The sequence below is a fragment of the Mus pahari genome, chromosome 3 (assembly GCF_900095145.1).
Source record: "Mus pahari chromosome 3, PAHARI_EIJ_v1.1, whole genome shotgun sequence".
NCBI lineage: Eukaryota > Metazoa > Chordata > Mammalia > Rodentia > Muridae > Mus > Mus pahari.
The window spans coordinates 46,469,465-46,489,344 of NC_034592.1; the positions used below are offsets into that span (position 1 = coordinate 46,469,465).

A 19,880-nucleotide genomic window follows, 5' to 3' on the forward strand; every position below is an offset into this window, starting at 1 on the left:
ATGTTTTTCACAATGTTAAAAAAAAAAAAAAAAAGCTAAAAACTTAGAATATAAAAAGAACCATTTAACTTCATACATCTATTTACTAAATTAATAAGGAAAAGAAAAGAATTAAGTCTGTATTTATCTAAGAATTTAGATTTGAAGTTCACATCTGCAGTCTCTTATGATTTTCCTCCAGTTATATAAAGTATCAATCTGGCTTTCACAAATCAGGGAGCAGGGGGGAAATTAATACTATCAGATAAGTCTAGCACATCTCAAATGTATTTACAGATGAAGTAATTCTACAGCCCAACAAAAACAAACATGTAGAAATAAGTTCTCAAAGAAAATTTCCAAAACACATAGTTTTTAATTAAAAATCTAGTCTTATAACGTTTCTAGCTTAAATATTTATAAAGACAGCTTGTTTTCCTTTACATTTCTCATGAATTACAGATGATAGTGAATTTTTTATAGTACAAAATAAACCAAAATGAAAATAATCATGGAATGAAATTCAGATATTCAAACAGTAGTTCTTCATTAAAACTCTTACGGGGGAGAAAAGCCAATTTTTATAAAATGTATTTTTCAAGGAAGAGTATAGATTAAAAAGAGATCTGAACCAGGCAGTGGTGGCACAGGACTTTAGTCTCACAGGCAGGTGGATCTCTATGATACCAGCCGGGTCTGGAGGCTGAGTTCCGGGACAGTCAGGATTACATAGTGAAACCCTGTCTCAAAAGACCAAAAAAACAAAAACAAACCAAAAAACCAAAAACCAAAACCAAACCAAAACAAACAAACAAAAAAAAAGGGTGGAGGGGAAGAATTTGGTAATCATTCAAAGAACAATCCTGTATTGCCTCATACCACATCCTGGAAAAAAATCTTCAACTGGCTAATCCGCTAAATTTCAAAGTTAGTTCTCCTTCATACAAGTCTCCTAAACAATATGGCATTATTTCTTTGACTGGAGCAGACACAAGAACATTAGACAAAAACACCCACATAGTGTCAGGAGATTGTACTATAGGATCTTTAAAAAGTTCTAGGAACATGCCTTCATTATGTAAGGGTGAAACATTCAAGGTCACTGGCATTCCCAGAGGAGTCATGAACAATGTAAGCAAAACACTGCAAAAGCCATTGCTGCAACTGCGGTCACTTAGTGAATGGTACCCTGAAAGCTGGGAACTTGAACCACAACAACTGTGTGACAACTCCTGTCACTCAACCACTGTCTAGATGCATTTAGATGGGAAAAGTCTGTGTGTGTGTGTGTGTGTGTGTGTGTGTGTGTGTTTTGGGGGAGGGGAGTATCTACACAGCTCATTCCTATCTGCAGACATAGGCTTGCAATTTAGTTTCCCCTCAGTTGCTAAAAGCAGACTCTGGCTATAACGTATTGTTTATACCTCTAACCCATGTTTTAAGGCTGGACATAAGAATTGGTCAAAAACAAAGTAGTTAGAGCACAAGATTCAAATGTGATAGGTGTAATCAAGCTCAGAAAAAAATTACAATGTACCTCAGAATGTCACTAGTAAGTAGGTACACAGCAGGCATTAGAGAAAAATAATAGGGAAACTGTACGTTGGGAGAGGCCTGCTCAGAGACAAATATATACAATCAGATAAAATAAAGAAAAGGACCATATTTGAAGATAAATATCTGATATTATTTCAAATGAAATTACAACTTTTCAGTGAAAAGTTTACACAAATTTCAAATTGAGGAAAATCAGAAACATATTTTAGTCACAAAATAACTTCCATACCAAATGGAAGATATTAAACAGGCATAACATAAGTAGGTGCAAGATGAACTTCCAAGCAAATTGAAAATCCCAAGAAATGCTGCAGCAGCCACAGCCCCTGTTTCCAGGGAGGAGTGCTGACATTTCAGGCTATGCCCCGAATCTCAGTGTGATCTGCAGTGCATCTCTCTGCAGCTTGGTTTGTTGGCACCACGGCTTCACTATTTAGCCCAGACTGGCATCAAACTTGTGATCTTTTGCCTTCCAGGGTTTACACTCACCTACCTGCATACCTGCCTCTGATATGGCGGAACTTTAAAGTCACTCATATATAAAAGCCTGACCTGCATACCTGCCTCTGATATGGCGGAACTTTAAAGTCACTCATATATAAAAGCCTGATGCAACCCAACTCTTCCCAGATTATAGCATTAAGATGCAAATACAAGGAATTTCAAATATTTTAAAATGAATTTCATAAAATATTATTTCGATATATGATAAAAATTAGATTATAGTAATATCCTATATAAGTTTACATTTGTTCTTTGAAATGAAAAATATCTTAAATATATGTATCTTTATAAAAAAAACTATACCTTACTTAAAACTGCTAATCGTATGTATCCTCTTGTGACTTCCTCGTATTTATGGGGAGACTTTTTTCCTAAAATGTTTACCCTTCTGAATTATAATTTATATATTTAGGTTATTGTATCAAAGTGTAATTTAAAAGTAGGTTCTCTAAAATCAACCATAATCTCAGCCCATTTTTCAAAGAAGTGTATACACATACACATATTTTACCACTAATTCTTCTGTTTTATAATTATCTACCCTTCAGCAACCCATAAAATAGAGTGCTGGTGTGTTTCTCCAGAACATTGCTGGTAAATATGTAGGTTCAAGAAGCATGTTGCTTCTTTATATTGGATGTTCTTAAATACTTTTCACTTATTTGTTGTATATGTGTATGGACACATTCATTCACACGTATGTGCATGTACAGGTCAGAGGGCAACAAGCGGGAATAGGTTATCTCTTTGTAACACATGGGTCCCATGAACTGAACTCCGGTCAAAAGGCTTGGCAGCAAGCTTTCCACTGAACTGTCTTGCTGGCCCTAGGTTGGTTTTTATATTTTGGAAGTACCATCACGTACAAGTTATTTCTTAATACTCATTTGATCATCTTTCCAATAATTGGCTTTAATACAGTATTTTAATATAATTTATAAATGTTCAAAAGCAGTACTACAATAAACTATCACAAGACAATAAAAGTACTGAAGATATCAGTAACTCCTTAATTACTGTTAACTATTTAGATATTATTTCAAGCTCTTTGGTTTCAGGAGGTAACTGTTGATACTGAATAGCCATGCTAGAAACAGAACAAGCCAGGCATGGTGGTGCTCAGGAGGCAGAAGAAAAGGCAGGGAGATCTCTGTAAGTTTGAAGCCAGCCTGGTCTACATAGAAGAGCTCTAGGGTCTACCTAGTGAGAAAAAGTTTAGTTCCTATTAATATATTAAGGAAATATTATTAAGATTTGGTCAAGACTCTGTCCACTCACAAAACTTTTCCACCATCCCCTCTTCAAGGCAATAAAATTAAAGAAATAACGTGCGTCCGGAGATAATACTTGAAATCCACAAGTAACCACTTCTATATTCTCTCTATAGTTTCAAAAGATACTTGGGTTCTTTTTAAAGAAGCAGTAGATACCTTGTCAGCCATTAAAGTGGAAAAAATAGTGAGTTAATGATCTGGATTAACACGTGCCAGACACTGTAGACATCTCTACACATGCTTGCCTTCCCCAGTCTTTAGGTGGCCCTGGAAAGCGGACAAGGTTTTAAGTTTGAAAACCCAAGGCTGAGAGGCCAGAGATTTGTCCAAGGCCAGATTTAAATCCAAGCTCTAGCAATTTAAACCCTGTCCTAGTAAAACACACTTCCTTACTGAAAGGTAACAATAATCACTGCAGAACACAGTTAGATCCGGACTTTCAGGAAAAGTTGTGTGAGCTCAGCTACTGTGTGTCCGGTCTACAGAATCCCATCTCACACTGGCCCTGACCATGCACAAGAGCCAACTGCCTAACGGTTGTGGAAATGTATTCCAAATATGTTTTGGAAACAGTTTTCAAATGGGAAAAAGTACAAAAAATTTAAGATTGAGTCTCAACTTCCTAAGAAAGTTAAAAAACATAAAAACCTAAGTCTAGCTTTAGACTGTAAGGTACTTCTTCCCAGTGCTGGGTGTCTAACCCAGGGACTCATATATGCTACCCAAGCATTCTACCACAGAGGACACTGCCAAGCCAAGTTAAACATTTCATTTAAAAATTAGAAAATGGGACTGTTTAGCTAATGGATAGTTTAGTCATTAAGCACACCACAAGAGCATGAGAACCTAGACCAATCCCATGTAGAAAGCAGAAAAAGCCAAGCACACACCTGGGAACAGAGACAAAATCTGGAGCTTGCTGGCTGCTCAGTCTCGTGAACCAGAGAGCTCCAGATTCAGGGGAAACCTTATGTCAAAAATAAACATTAGAGTGACTGAGGAAGACACTTGACTTCAAACTCTGGCCTTCCACAAATAAATTCCCACATGTGTATCCACAAGCACATACAAACACACAGAGATGCATGAAAATGTATACATATACATTGAACACACACACACACACACACACACACACACACACACACACACTCAGAGCTGAGAAAAATTAAAAACTGTACACGCACAGTACATTTTCTACATCCAATCCTTTGGTAAACGAACCAGAAACACTTGCTTTAATTATTCCGTTCTATGACAAGCGAGTATCTAATTGAGTGCTGCATGCTTTAACACACATATCGAGCTCCGGTTTGCTGCATGTGATAAAACGGAGCCAATTCTTGCCCCAGAGTCTAGCACACTCCACTCTGCTGCTCAGTTTAAGGAAAAAAAACAAAAACAAAAAAAACCACTGCCCGGGCTTCCCCAGGCTTTTCTCCTTGCCTACACCGTAAAGGTTGTTTACCTGGAAAAGATGTTAGCTGGGGATGTGCGGCTAAGGCTGTGGGTGTACCAAGTGTCCCCAAACCACCAAATTCTGAATGCCCTGAGCTGGCTGAATGTAGACCAAAGCCTGGGTGGCTGACCACTGGGAAGGCACTCGGCACTGTGGACAGGTTAAACGGCTGATCCCCAGCTGCTCTGAACAAATGTCCTGGGAGGGGAAAAAAACACACGTAAAGTCCTTCAGATACAACAGACGAGCGTTACCTGACTGCGGCATTCTCGAAGCTTACAAAACGAGCTAGTCAATGTTTATATTATATTCTCTTCTTTAAGTTATACTCTTCAAATCCTACAGAATGTTTCTAGAAACACAAAACCATTTTAAGGCTATGACTACAAGACCCTCAGAAGTTTGAATTTCAGATGTCAGAACAGATGCTAAGAAAATAATTTTTTTATCTGAACTGAGGAAGTGGTCAGTTTTGTCAATACAGGTACATTGGTATGACATTACACTCTTTTGTTCTTGAGAAAAATAAAAACAAGTCTAACAATGAAAACCTATGAAACGGACCCAACTCCGTTACCAAGTAATCATTCAAATGATCAGACTCGACGCAGAAATGTCACTTTCATGTTCAAAGTCAGAGTTCTGTTCTCTGTCTGACATTTCGTTGAGAAGAGCATCCCGATCCCCAAGGCAGCTTATACCAGTGTAGTCAAATAGTGCCAAAGACAGCACAATTAATACACTTACTAAGGCCTTTCTAAATAAAGTCACAAATCCATTTGTAGTCAGCTGCAGAACAAGAAAAAAAAAATCTTTCCTTTACTCACAGGAAATAATCAGGACACTTTGCCCTCTTACCATGAAAACAGAGTATTAAACCTAGTATTCTAGGGTCTTTAAAGAATTCACTTTGAATAGTAGGGCACACCTTTAATCCCAGGACTCTGGAGGCAGAGGCAGACTGATCTCTATGACTGGAGGACAACATGGTCTGAGTAGTGAGTTCTAGACCAGCATGAAACCCAGCCTGAAATAAATGAAGTAATTTACTTTGCATATGAAGATGGTGATGCACATCTGTAACTCTGCACTCAAAAGGTCAAGACAGGAGGATTCAAAGTTCTAGGCCTGGGCTGCAGAGAGTTCAAACCTCGCCCCGGCTAATTAATGAAATTCTGACTCTTGTAGATGCAGCATAATGGCAGTCAAGGGCTTACCGCAGATTAGGATCTCCCAGGACTCCATAGGAAAAAAGCCCAGATACTCTGTGACTATTACTATGCTTTAGTGTCCAAGCAGAGCAATGCTCTTGTATTATCTCTGGTCCACCTGTGACCCTGGATGATATTTTTATTAACTAATTAATTAATCCATGAAGTAAATTTAAGTTAAATTTAAATGGGGACACCTTTGCTTATCATTTAATTGTCTATCAAATGTTAACTCTGATTTTCTGGTTCTTAAGAGCACAAGGGAAAGGCCTAAGGACTCCACAGACTGTTATGTTTAAAATAAGAATGTTCAAAGAGAAAAAGTATTATCTTCTACAGGAAGAAGTTTGGATTCAGGGAATTGCTCCAGACAGGGAAGCAGTAGCTCGCGTCCCTGGGAAAGTCTCCGGAGGGTATTTTCAAGGAAGGAGCACAAAAGTCTGCAAGACAAGGGAATAAGGAAGGACCACAAGTGGGTTGGGGAGGTGAGCTTGGGGGCTTGTTCTATTTTTTTTTTCACTTGGTTAGTTTATTAGTTTGTTCTGTTGGCACAGGCTTTCCCTATGTAGCCCTGGTTACCTTGGAGCATAATATATAGGCCAGGCTGGCCTCCAACTTATAGAGATCTGTTTGCGTCTGGTTTCTGAGAGCTGGGATTTAAGGAATGAGCTCCACACCTGGCTAGAGACATGATCTTGTGTGTACATTCTAATCAGTCAAGCTGGTTTTACTGTTTAAGTCCACAATAGAAAATTAGCAAAATTTATAAAATCTGAATTCACTTTTGAATTATTAAGGATTCTAGATATTGGCTTTGAAGTTGAGTTCAGACAAAACAGGGACAAATACTTTTAAGTCAACAATCACCATCTCTGGTTCTAACTAACTAAACCAAATAAATCAACTTCTTCACTCAGTTGTGACAATCCAACGTTTTCTTTACTTCCTCCTCTACCTATGTTTCTGACAAATGAGTTAAACTCAAAATTCCAGTTATACAGACTATATAGTCATGTAGTATTTACATGAGTAAATATATGATATGTGTGGATATGTGTGTGCCTGAGATAGCATGTGGGTCCTACAGGACAAACTTAGGGTCATTCCCAAGCACTGTCCACCATTTCCTCTGAGACAGACACACTCTCTCTCATTGGTCTGCAGCACATTGACTAGATAGGCTGGCGGGACAAGGCCCGGGAAACCCCAGGGCTCCACTTCCTTAGGGCTGGACAACCACACTAAGTTTCTGATTTTTCCTGCCAGCTATATGTACATAGTGCCAGCTATATGTACGTAGTGCCAGCTATATGTACGTAGCCATGGCTTAATAAAAAAACAGAAAACAAAGAACTGTGGGACAAATTTAAGCTCCCAAAACTACACAAAATATGAAAAATTGAAAACACTAAAATTAGTGATGGCTAAAACCAACAGAAACAAACTTATAAGAACTAATGAGTTAGCTTTAAAAACATGCATAAAAGGTAATTAAGCATTAATTTCATTATTTTGAAGGAGCAAAAGAACTAAATCTTAATCTCATGGACATAAACATAAAATATCTGAATGCTTATCACTCCTGTAGCAACAATTAAAAATCAGGACAATATCTGATCATATTAAAAGATTTTTAACTATAAAAAAGCGCTATAAAAGGAAGCTCTGAATGTGTGATATCTTTACTGGGTTTTCTTTTCCTTCCTTCAAATGTAAGCCCTCTTGAAGACTTTATCCTGTCTGCTCCCCCTTCCTACTTCCATAGCTCCACGGTTTAACATCTCAGTGGCAGTGGACCGTATGCCAGGACAGGCTCCACAAGCAGGGATGGAGTCTCGCTGTCCCAGGGCCTCCCCATTCCTGGACAGCCAGGCCCCCGGAGGACTTGACAGACTGAGTCCCACTGTGGCACTTTCCTCACACTCTCTCCAGCTCTTTGGAACCTCCGAGACGATATACTCTTCTCTGTGACTTGTTTTATATAATCTTTACTACATTGAAATATGCTGCTCATTACCTAAAAAATACCCCCTAAGTCTCCCCAAATATGTTTCTGAATATTAATATTATTCAATATCTATATTGTACCATGACTAGGATATAAAATTATGCAGGAAAAATTCATTTCTCAATTTTTCCTATGTACAAAACACTCAACAACGATCTCAGTACCTACTATAAGCAACAGAAAAACAGTTGTGTTTTAAGGGGCTAAACTAATCAAGCGAGAGCCATTCTTTAAATCATTAAATATATAACATCTTCACTGAGGTTTATTTATTCACAGAAGCAAATCTAATATCTGTACTGCAACTTTTATCTTTTTACACAGCAAAAAAACAATTGTAAGGATTACTGGATGCTGCCAGGGCCAAGTGGAAGCCCGTAGCTGTAATCCATCTTAAAATCTGAAGTTCTTACTCACCAGGGAATTACTTCTCTCATGTTGAGAGTGTTGTAGTGTATGTGTGTCTGTTGTATGCATGTTCACATGTATGCTCAACATTAACTTTTTCTCCATCACTTTCAAACCTGTTTTGAGAAAGGTTCTGAACCTAAAACTATGATTTGCCTGGTGGCAAATGAACTCCAGATGTGCCTGCCCTGACCTCCCCAGCACAGATTACAGCATGTGTTACCAGGCCTGTTTTTGTTAAATGTGTGCTGGAGATCACAGCTAAGGTTCTCACGCTACTACACCATCTCCCAATTCCACGATGGGAACTTTAAATTGATCACAGATTGGGACAGCATGCTGGCTCCTGTTACCATTGACAATACAATTAAAAATTGCAAATGACATTTCAAATAGAGCAGGAATTGAAACAAAACATGTCAAATAGGATCTATTGGCTCCCTAAATATAAAACAAGCTTATCTGAATATTAGAAAGTTCTGCTGAGCAGTGGTGGCACATGACTTTAATCCCGGCACTTGGGAGGCAGAGACAGGTGAATTTCTGAGTTCGAGGCCAGTCTGGTCTACAAAGTGAGTTCCAGGACAGCCAGGGCTACACAGAGAAATCCTATCTCAAAAAAAAAAAAAAAAAAAAAAAAAAAAAAAAAAAAAAAAAAAAAAAAAAAAAAAAAAAAAAAAGAAGAAAAAGAAAAGTTCTATTTTTGGAACAGTAAATTTTTTTCTACATCAATACGCCTAATGTCGATATATACTCCCAAATCAAACTATCCTGATTAAAAACAAGTTTTCTTAAAGAAAATGTCTGCACACTTAGATGATTAAGGCAGTATTACTCCTTTAACTGAAGATGCTCAGATTGCATGCTGTGTGTGCAAATGATATTTTACTTTTAGTTTTTGCTTTAACTGATAATATGTAACCATGGAAAACTTAGATAATGAAAATGTGCGTACAATGGCAACGTTAAGATTCTTAAATGATAAGCTGAATAGTTTTTAGCACAACTTTTCAAGTCTATCAGGTGACACCCAAACACCAAGGTGACAGTCATAAGGAATGGTATTATAAATGTCTTTGTTACCAAGCACTTTTGTTACTCTCAGTGAACAATAAGGTCTTTCTACCTACACAGACTGAAGTAATTCCCTGAGCCTAAAGTGCCTGTGGGCAAAGCCTCCTATCACTTTGGAAAAGTACAAAAGTCACAGTAAACATAGTTGATATAAGAAACCAGTATGGGAAACATCTAATCTTTAAAAACAACGAGAGCTTCCTACACAGGGTGTTTGTCTGCATGCCAGAACTGCTCGTGACCTTTCAAGGCTGCACAGAGCTGCTGCTCCGGGTCTACATCTCTACACTGCCAACGTGATTTACATCACTGTGGAATCCGTCTCTGGTTTGTAATCTGCACAGCACTGCTCATCCTAGGAACTGGTATTCATTCAGCGACATCCCATGGGTCTCTGAATCAGTAATAAGGGAGCATATAAGACAAAACAAACATAACTGAAATTGCCATCGATCGAATAATTCAATTCTCAGTTAATACACTGAATTCTTAACCATTTCAATGTTTAAGTATTTGAAACTCAAAATAAGGAAGATACAAATTTGAACTTTAATTATCAAACAACAAAAAGAATTCTTTAGTTTGTGTGGATGGAACATTTTTCCAAAAGTAATCTTCATTTCATTCTTGTATTCTCTTATTTGAAGCCACTAAAGCCTTATGTGTTAATATTTAGAAAGATGCATGGAATATAAGCAGATTCTAGTCATTCATTTATTTTTTTTCTTGAGACAGAAATTCATAATGTAGCACATGCTAGCTTTGGACTCAGTACGTGGCTTACACTGTCAATGTCCTGGAGCCTTTCTGCTTCAGTGTCTCAATGCTGGGATTACAACATGCATGACCAACCTAGCTTATTTTTATTTTCAAGTACTTATCTCGAGATTATTTTATAATCACAAAAATGGAAAAAGTAACAGCAAGTTCCTATGCTCCTTTTCTGAAGCCCCTCCTGTGCTAATACCTTACGCACAACTATAGATGAATGTTCAAAGCCAAGACATTAACCTTAACTAGGCAAAAAAAAATTACTGGCATTAATACTATTTCTCACTACCACCATTCCTTGTCCCAAGATCTAAGAATCTCTTACTACATTGACGTTTGTGCTTTTACCTTTCTTCAGTCAGCTGCACATTTTGTCTTGTGCGTCAATGATGAATAGAAACCAGAGATCGGGGTTCGTCTAATGCTTTGTAACAATCAGAAGGTGGCCTACATCACTGAGGGTGACACTCAATGGCCCCTCTCAGAGCAGGATACTCAAGGCCCATGTTTCTTTGCAGCACCGCTGATGTTAATTTTGGCACGAAGCAGCTGCCTGCCAGGATTCTCCACTGTGAAGTTAACTATTTCTTTTCAGTGTTTTTTTTTTTTTTAAACGAGAAAAACATGTCAGTAAAAGCATGGGTTGCTTTGGAAACAAAAGCTATTAATTTGTGCCACTTCAATCTAAGAGGTTAGAATAATTTCTTCTTTGTTACAAACATTTTTATTAAATCTACTGAAAGGAGTTAAAATGCTAATTTAAAAGCCCACATATTTGATATACATTTAAAACATTCAAACACTGCTTTATTATTAAAAGGAAAAAAAATTAACAGAATAATTTCAAAGAGCTTTTTTTTCAATAAACAAGAAAACGTTTGCCCACAATGAACAGAAACTATTATAACCGGCTTTCAAAACCACACAGTGCGCACTGGCCGGGCTGCCCTCATAGCTTGCTGCAGCGAGGTGGCTCAGAACAGACACTACTGCTAGGCCTAAGTCAGCAAGCGTGATGGCAGGGCCCTGCGCCCTTGGCTGCCTCTGGAGCACGAGGAAAGGATCTGCTCCATCTTCTTTGCTAGCCTCAGGATTTGTCCTTTGTCCTCACTGGACATGCCGTGTAGGAGGACACAGCCACTGCAGAGAAGAGCCTACTCACTGACTTCCTGTTAACTCGGAGACGACTGCAAGAGCCCATCTCCAAGTGCGAGAACATGCTGAGATTTGGGCTCCAACACATCTTTTTACTTTGTAACAAGAAGATACACTTCAACCCTAATACTGGGTTAGTTACCAATATCACTTAACTGATTTGGACATACTTTTTTTCTTCAGTAACTTACTACTAAAGTCTCCAACAAGAACTACAAAGTCCTACTAGTAAAAGGGGAAATAATATTCCAGTCATGCTTAGGTCCTTGAGGTCAACCCCCCATGAAACATTCCTCACGTAAGAAACGGTAGACGGAGACTTAGCAGACAGTTCAGGGAAGAAGTTTATTTGTTGGGCAAGCCTGAGGAGCTGAGTCAAATAACTAATGGGAAGCCAACAGGACAGGTGTGCATCTGCAATCCCAGCATGCCTCCCCTGCTGTGCCCTGGGAGCCAGCGGAAACAAGAGTGGAAGGCGAGACCTGACGCCCAGCACGTATAAGGACCTGTGGTAGCACACAATAAGGACATCAATAATAACGTTTAAAATGAGAGAAAAGACAGCTGGGCAATGGAAAGCCTTAAATCAAGACTTGCAGAAGCGTTCAAAATTAGTACAGCAACTGCAGAGAAAAGTATTCACATGCTACCGTCAATGTGACAGAGGCAACAGAACCCTGCTTGTGTCTACTGCACACCTAGGAAGACCTGCTCGAATCCCTAACTGACCCTCTACTGCCGGTAAACTTGAAACCTGGCTGACTTTTAGTTATGTTTGAACTCGGTCTCAGGTTGGTTTTTAAACATTGCCTCTTCAGTATGTCAAATAGTTTTCTTCATATTTACAAAAGAGCACTTTATTCATATGTATTAAACAATGTTAAACTAAAAAAGTTACATTCCATCTTTATGATAATGGACTGAACCTCAGAACCTGTAAGTCTGCCCCAATTAAATATTGTCCTTTATAAAAGTTGCTTTGGTCATGGTGTCTCCTCACAGCAATGGAAACCCTAACTGAGATACCCCACATGCGCACTCTCTAGGACACTGTTTTTATTGCGGGCTAGGCCATAGCACCCGACACTCTGAAGTGCTGTCTCATATGGCATTAGTGCACCGACACTGACATGTCCTCCAGTAGGCAGCACCTATGCGTGTCACTTCCGTTATGCGCTCCTTGTACCGTCAAGTAAAATATATGCATAATCTATAGAACCTGCCTTATGTCAGCTGCTTAGCTGGCCCCTGAGATTAAGCCTTGCAAATACAGTCTTGCCTAAGTAGTAAGAAAGAATAAAGGGGGGCTGGTGAGATGGCTCAGTGGGTAAGAGCACCCGACTGTTCTTCCAAAGGTCCAGAGTTCAAATCCCAGCAACCACATGGTGGTTCATAACCATCCATAACAAGATCTGACGCCCTCTTCTGGAGTGTCTGAAGACAGCTACAGTGTACTTACATATAGTAAATAAATAAATCTTTAAAAAAAAATAGAAAGAAAGAATAAAGGATCACAGGAAACAAGATATAGGAATTCTAAATAAAACATTTAAGAGTATTCGCTTTCATTATCTGAAAATCGATGTTATAAATACTTCTAATAAGTCTAAATATATACTCTGTATAAATAATGCTAAATATAAATAAAACATTTAATTTTAAAATTCAAATAATGCTGGCAGGATGACTTCTTTGGATGCTTTTTGACCCTGAAACAGCACTGTCCTCTGACCTCTTCCGTGAACTAGACAACAGACTGCATGTCACGTCTATGAGGCCACTGATCAATCTGCACCAGACCTGGGGGTTATTTACTGACCTCTGAGTCAGCTTCATGAAGCCATTCAGTTTGTCAGTGCTGTTCATGAACTTAACAAGCAGGACTCCCTTGATGGTGCCCATACTCTTATAGGGACTAGCTGTGTCTCAAGAATTTGCAGCAGATGATCTGACTCTGAATTACTGACTGAGTGATTGATTCATTGATTGGTTGATTAATTGATTGATATCTCCTTCCAAGTTCTTCAAAATATCTGAGAAGAAAGGACCTCTTTCTGCTACATCTGGGAAAGTCGCATCAAAATATCCCTTTAGATTTTTTATTTCTTTAAAACATATGGCCCGGAGAGAAAGAAGAACCCAAACTGATGGAGACCTGAAAAGCTAAAACGTGGCTTAGAGTATTCATCGTCTTAGAAAGCTGGAGGGAAGGTACAGAAATCAGCAACTTCCGTATTAAAATGGTCAAGGCCCAAAGGACTAGCTAACAGCCCATGGTGAGCTGAGCACCTTCCTGCTGCACAAGGCGCAGCTCCACTCTGAGCTGCCCCACAATGCACTGCACCTCCGGCTGCAGCTCCTCACGACTAAGGAGTTCACATGGATGTTTTTGTGAGGTGACAGGCAGGCTGACAGCTGACTTGGATGGCATTCTACTGCTGCAGCTAGGACCTCTGATGATGACAGAGCCACTGTGCCCCTTGTGGCACGCCTGTAGGAGCCTTGAAGAGCACTTTACACTGTGCTCCCAGGAGCTGGAATGTTTACCTCCCTTTTGCCTTTGTAAAATGTCACATCCTACTCCACAGGGCACACTGAGCATGGGTTTTTGATTAGGGACAAATGAGACAGGGATGTTTGGAGTGCCTTGAGTCTTTAATAATGAGGGAAACCTTTTACAGCTTCTCCTGCAAGTGAGAAAGCGAGGAATGAATCTGCTTTAAAAGAAAGAAAACAAAGAACCCCCCCCCCCCAAAAAAAACCTGCATGTGGTCAGTCAACTCATTTCTCCACAATCCCTTACACTTCTGATTACTCTGCAGCTCAAATTTACAAAGTCATTTGAAATGACCGAAACAGTACACAGCACAGCACAGAAGATGTGTAGCTCCTCCCCGACTGAAGCATCTGATTTCCATGCTTAAGTTGTATCTTTAGAAACCCGAGGCTTTCCCTGAAATCTGCTTTCCCTGGCCCATAATTCAAGCTGAGATGGTCAGTACAATGAAACCAAAGTAAGAAAACACTGCTCCACTCTCTTCTTAGACCGTTTGTGCTGCACATCCAATCTGCATCCATCACTCCATGGTTACCAGCCTGTCGGATCCACAACACTGACAGCTCTGTGATCCTTCAGGATTCCATTTAGCCACGTAACAAGTTTTCCAGTTTTGCCTGTGAGCCATCGCTTCAGCCCTAGCAATGGCACAAAGTTTTATCTGCATAGAAGCCTGAGGCTGGATATGAAGCAGTCCTACCACGAACCTGGTATTTAGTGTCTTTTAGGCATTCTTGACACTCAAGGGTATCCGCCAAGACATCCTCTGCATCATTATACTGGATTTTAAGAGATGGTGGAAAGAGCCAGAAAATTATTAATTATCAAATTTTCAAGTCCTATTCTGCAAAATTTCACTTTCCTTCTCCTTTCAATGATAGTTCCCTATGCATTCTGTGCCAGGTTTTAACTAAAACACACTCTGTAGAAGAAAACAGATCTAGTCCTTGCTCTTTAGACATAGGGAAAGGATGAATAAAACAACATCAAATGTATAATTAGACATTGTGAAGAGTGCTGTGGAGGAAATGGATAGGTTCAGGGGTAGATAATAGGAGAGCAATGACCTAGCCACTATGACCAGCAGAGTCAACTATAATTAAGGTCAGTATTAGTCAACATTCTTCAGAGATGTGGAACCTGAAGGAATCACTGATTATGAAGAATCAGCAAATAAAATGATGGTGGCCCACCAGGGAAAGCTGCTGATAGAAATGCTAGAGCTGGAGAGTTGGCAGTAAGCTCGCTCTCTTGGAACTGAATGATGCTCACTCACCAACACTAGGGAGGGCACTTTGCTCGTCTCAATCCATAGATTCAAATGCTAAGAATATTTTATGGACACATTAAAAACTACTGTTTAACTCAAAGCATCCTGCATCCCCAGCCAAGTCGACACAAAGTTAACCTCCACACCCAAGAGCAAATATGAGAATCAGACTGGCATGGCAAGAACTTTCAGACACAATGGAGGGCATACTTCAGATACTGATCTAGAAAAGAAAGCTTTATACTTGAAGAAGTCAACGGTCAGGAGGCTGAAATATAATAGATCAGAATAAGCAGAGCACCAGACAAATGTGAAGAAAGAGGGAAGGTTGGTAAAGGGCAGTGTGTGGCCTCATGGATTACACAAGCTGAAATATACAAAACATCTCATTCAACCTGGCTATGTGAAAGGCTAATTTGATGACTTTCAGATCTCAAAAGCTCTTGGGAAAGATGTCGCAGGAGAAGGAGCTGTATTTACACACTAATGTGCAGCTTCTTTCCAGGGTTTTGGATCTACACCCTCTGATGTCTCCATCACACAGACATGCAATGTCTGGAGTGTGGGACCTCAGGTTAAAATAAAAATTGAGAAGTACTTTTCTTTGGAGGCAACAACTTTGGAAGAGGGTTGAAACAGCCACAATAATCCTACACAAGATGGCAATTGTTTCTAATTTATAAAAACATAAAAAGAAAAAGACTGGCCAGACCTAGTGGTCACTCTTCTAATCCTGGCACTTGGAAACTAGAGGTGGAAAGATTCTGAGTTCAAGGAAAGATTCTAAGTCCACTACATAGCAGGTCTCAAGGCCAGCCTGTACTAAATGAAAACCAACTTGGGGCTGGGGATCCAGCACCGTGCTTGCATGAAGACCTAGTGCCTATGTAAAAAGCTAGGTGTAGGGCTATGTGCCCGGGAAGGAAGAGGAAGATTGACCCCAGGTGGCTGGCTGACCAACCAGCCCAATCAACATTGCAAGCCCCAGGTCCTAGTGAGAAAGCACCCTGCCTCAAATGACAAAGTAGAAAGGAATGTCACCTAGGGAGACTTCCAACTTTTCACTTGTAAGCTTCACATGCTCTTGTGCGTGCACACACACACACACACACACACACACACACACACACACAATCTAAAGATACTGAAAATCATCTAGAGTGAGATCAAAGCCAATGGATAGTATCTGTAAAGGGAAGAATATGCACTGGAGGCTTCCCATCCAATACTGCTGCATACATCTCCCAGCCTAGCGCTACAGAACACAGGGGAAGTAGACAACAGCCAGCCTAGCTATATGACATAGAAGATAGAGTTCATAGTTAAGTAAACACTTAAAAATCAGACGGGGAAAAAGAAAATACTAGTGATTAATAACCACAAACAGAACAAAACCCAACCAAATCAGAGTCTGGAGGACCCAAATGCCTAGCTGTCCGTACGCCACACACACAGAAGAGGAGATGCAGAGAACATACAGCAACCAACCGACTCTTGAAAATCAAAGTCATACTCAGCAGCTCTGTTGACTGGATACTGCTTTGTTATATATGCTGTTAAGGTTGGCTCAGGAAGTAGAGTCCGCCATGCCACACCACAGAGTCCAAAGCAGGCAGAGCAGCTGAAATTCATTGGTAATCAATCTCAAAGCAAGGCGAGCACAGACAAGACGCTCATTTCATGGCTCTAAACACTTTCAAATGCACAGAGGTCAGCAGGAGCTTCTCTAAAATACCACCAGCAGGTACGGCTTCCATAGTTTCTTATCATTATAAGTGGGTAACAATTTTTAAAATGTCCATGTTAAATTGCTCACTTCTACAAAAACCTGACAGTTAAAGGGGAATAATCAAAGAATAAGAAAATAACAATATTTTAAAATGCATAGCTTGCAGTAATGGCCATACTATAAAAGACAATGCATAGCATTAAATACATATTTAACAGGACAGAGGTCCAAAATACATGATTAATTTTTTTACTTTAAAAAATGGGGGAAAGCAGGCAGTGGTGGTGCACGCCTTTAATCTCAGCAGTTGGGAGGCAGAGGCAGGAGGGTCTCTTGAGTTTGAGGCTGGTCTGATCTACTGAGTTCCAGGAAAGCTAGGACTATACAGAGAAACCCTATGTCAAAATCAAAACAACAATAAAAAACAGAATAAAACAAACAAAATGACAGGAGAAAGAAAAGGAAATCATACTAATAAAAACAAATAATAAAGAGAAGAGATCACTGAAACAGAAAAAAAGAAGGCATACGAAAATTCAGATTCACAGCTGATTCATTAAAAAAAAAAACTACTGAAATCAATTAAGCTCTACAAAATGAGAAAAGCCACACATTATGGATATTAACAATGAAACAGTACAAACAGGACTCATGAATTCATCAACACATTAATCCCTTCAAAGACACCAATCAAATCACTTAAATAAAAAGATTGTCTGTGTTGTTTGCATATGTTCTCCAAGGGATGAAACCAGGACATCCGGGAAGTAGGAGCATGATGAACGAAAGAGCCATGACTGCTCTGCAGAGTAAAGCTGTGACTTAGCATCTGGTGACAACAAAAGTTTACCACACACACACACACACACACACACACACCTCAAGGCTTATAAGACTTCATTGCTGAGTTCTGGCAAACATTTAGAAAAGTAAACACAATTATATCCTCTTCCAAAACACAGTAAGAATGGGGACTCACCCAAATAATTTGCAACAGAGAATGACAGGGAAAGAAAAATGAACCAGTAATCCTGGTAGTTTGTCTAATAAAACTTCAACAATGCTTTAAGAAAACAATACAGCATAATTAATTGGAATTTGATCCCTGAAGGCTACAAGGGTTTATCATATAAAAAAAAAAATTAGTCAATTACTTCACCTTATTAGCAAGATAAAAATCAAAGGCTGTGTCAGCATTTCAATAGACGCAACCATGTGACAAAATCAATACTAAATTAAATAAAAACTCAAAAGTCAATGATGTCTGTTATTATCAGTTCTATTCAATTTTGTGCCGAACAGCAAAAGCTCATGAAGCAAAGAAAAGAAACAAACATTACACAGGTTGGAAGGCAAGACAGCCCCAGCACAAATCCAGACGTAGTAAGAAAAGATATGAATGACAAGTGCGTACATGAAAATGTGCTCAATCTCATCAGCCTCCAGAGATATACATACTAAAGTCAGCACCAAGGGACCCACGGCTGAAATTATAACATGCAGGTGACATTATGTGTACTGAGCATATATTTCTTTATATATTCCAAGTCTATATGTAATAAGTAAACCAATGATGAATTTGAGTGTGAACAAGATGTAAGGTGACACATGAGAAGGGTAGGAGGGAGGAAAGGGAAGACAATGGAGTAATATCTAATTTCAGAAAAACAAAAGAATTAAAAACCAAAACCAAAGCCAGATAAACGCCATAATACAGGAGCTGGAATGGCTTACAATGTTCTTCAAGGGCACACTACCACCATATGTGGGGTCGACTCTTACACAATGCTTGTGGAGGATAAATGGTACAGTCACTTTAGAAAGGCACTTGCCAAATTTCAAAGTAGGCATATACTTAGAATATTCTCTAGCACTCCCCAGCCTAGGTATTTGCCCAAGAGAAATAAAACCATGTGCAAACACAAGGGCTTCCAACTGGAACACTTGTGATTGCCTCAAGCTAACACAGCACCACGCCTGTCACTGGTGAAAGATTACACAAGTTCTGGCATGGTCATAAAACAAAGTAGCACTAGTTAGATAAAAGAGTGAGCTGCTATATAAATAATCATATAAATGTTTTAAAAGAATTATGAAAGACACAAGCCACGAAAGCATACATGACCTCATTTACATAAAAGTCCAGAAACAGTAAACAGTAGCAAAAAGGGTGGAGGTGCAAGATCAAACACTGAAGGGAGGGTCTAACCTGGGGCTGCATGAGAACACACAGGCTTTCTCTTTGTGCTGACTCAGTTTCATTCGGTTCAAAGCCCAAACATGAACTGCAGAGGATAAACTAAATGTGTCTGCTTATCATGTACCGGTGTTAATAGACTGTAAGGTCTCAGAATTCTCAGAGTTTTTCAACACAGTGAGAAAACTCACACAGAGCAAGAATTTACAGTCCTAAATGTCCAAATCATCTCTGAACTCTCTAAAGTCCTTGTAGATTTTTATAAAGATTAATTCTTTAAAGTTCTGTACAATGTATTTTGGCCATATTAACTTCCTGCCAGCAATTTGTCCCAACACCCTAGCTATCCACATAGTTTAAAAACCAGCTGTAAACAAATACTTGAGGCTATTACTGCAGTTAAACTATACCTAAGAAAGCAACCGAAGTGAGAGGTTTTGTTTAACTGCCTTCATGGCTGCTGAAAGAACTGAACTGCACCTGACTAAGCAAGGAGGCGGAGACAGCCAGGAGGAGCTGCAGACACAGGAGGGAGGCCTTGGTGCCACCTACTGAAGTGACAGAGGGCCAGTAAGAAGATACCACCTGGAGCTTTATTTTGAAAGCAGAACCACTGGGAATAATATGTGGGCGTGGAGGAAAAAAAAAAAATCACGGTTGAAGCCACTGGACTTCCGGAGGAACAGTGGTCTACTATGTAAATGAATGGGGAAGAATGTAAGAAAAA

The 19,880-nt window shown here is 39.3% G+C and overlaps 1 protein-coding gene across 19 annotated transcripts in view; it reads right to left on the minus strand.

Annotated features, from left to right (window-relative positions):
• The window catches only part of Baz2b (bromodomain adjacent to zinc finger domain 2B), a 306,980-nt gene that overhangs the window by 78,490 nt on the left and 208,610 nt on the right, over positions 1–19,880 (minus strand). For 16 of the 19 annotated variants that reach the window (XM_029536235.1, XM_029536248.1, XM_029536244.1 and 13 more), the window contains one exon: positions 4,783–4,971. The exons of the other annotated variants lie outside the window; for them this stretch is intronic. In XM_029536235.1, coding sequence (XP_029392095.1) covers positions 4,783–4,971 — 189 coding nt within the window. The remainder of the gene's footprint in view (positions 1–4,782; positions 4,972–19,880) is intronic. 19 annotated transcript variants of the gene reach the window in all.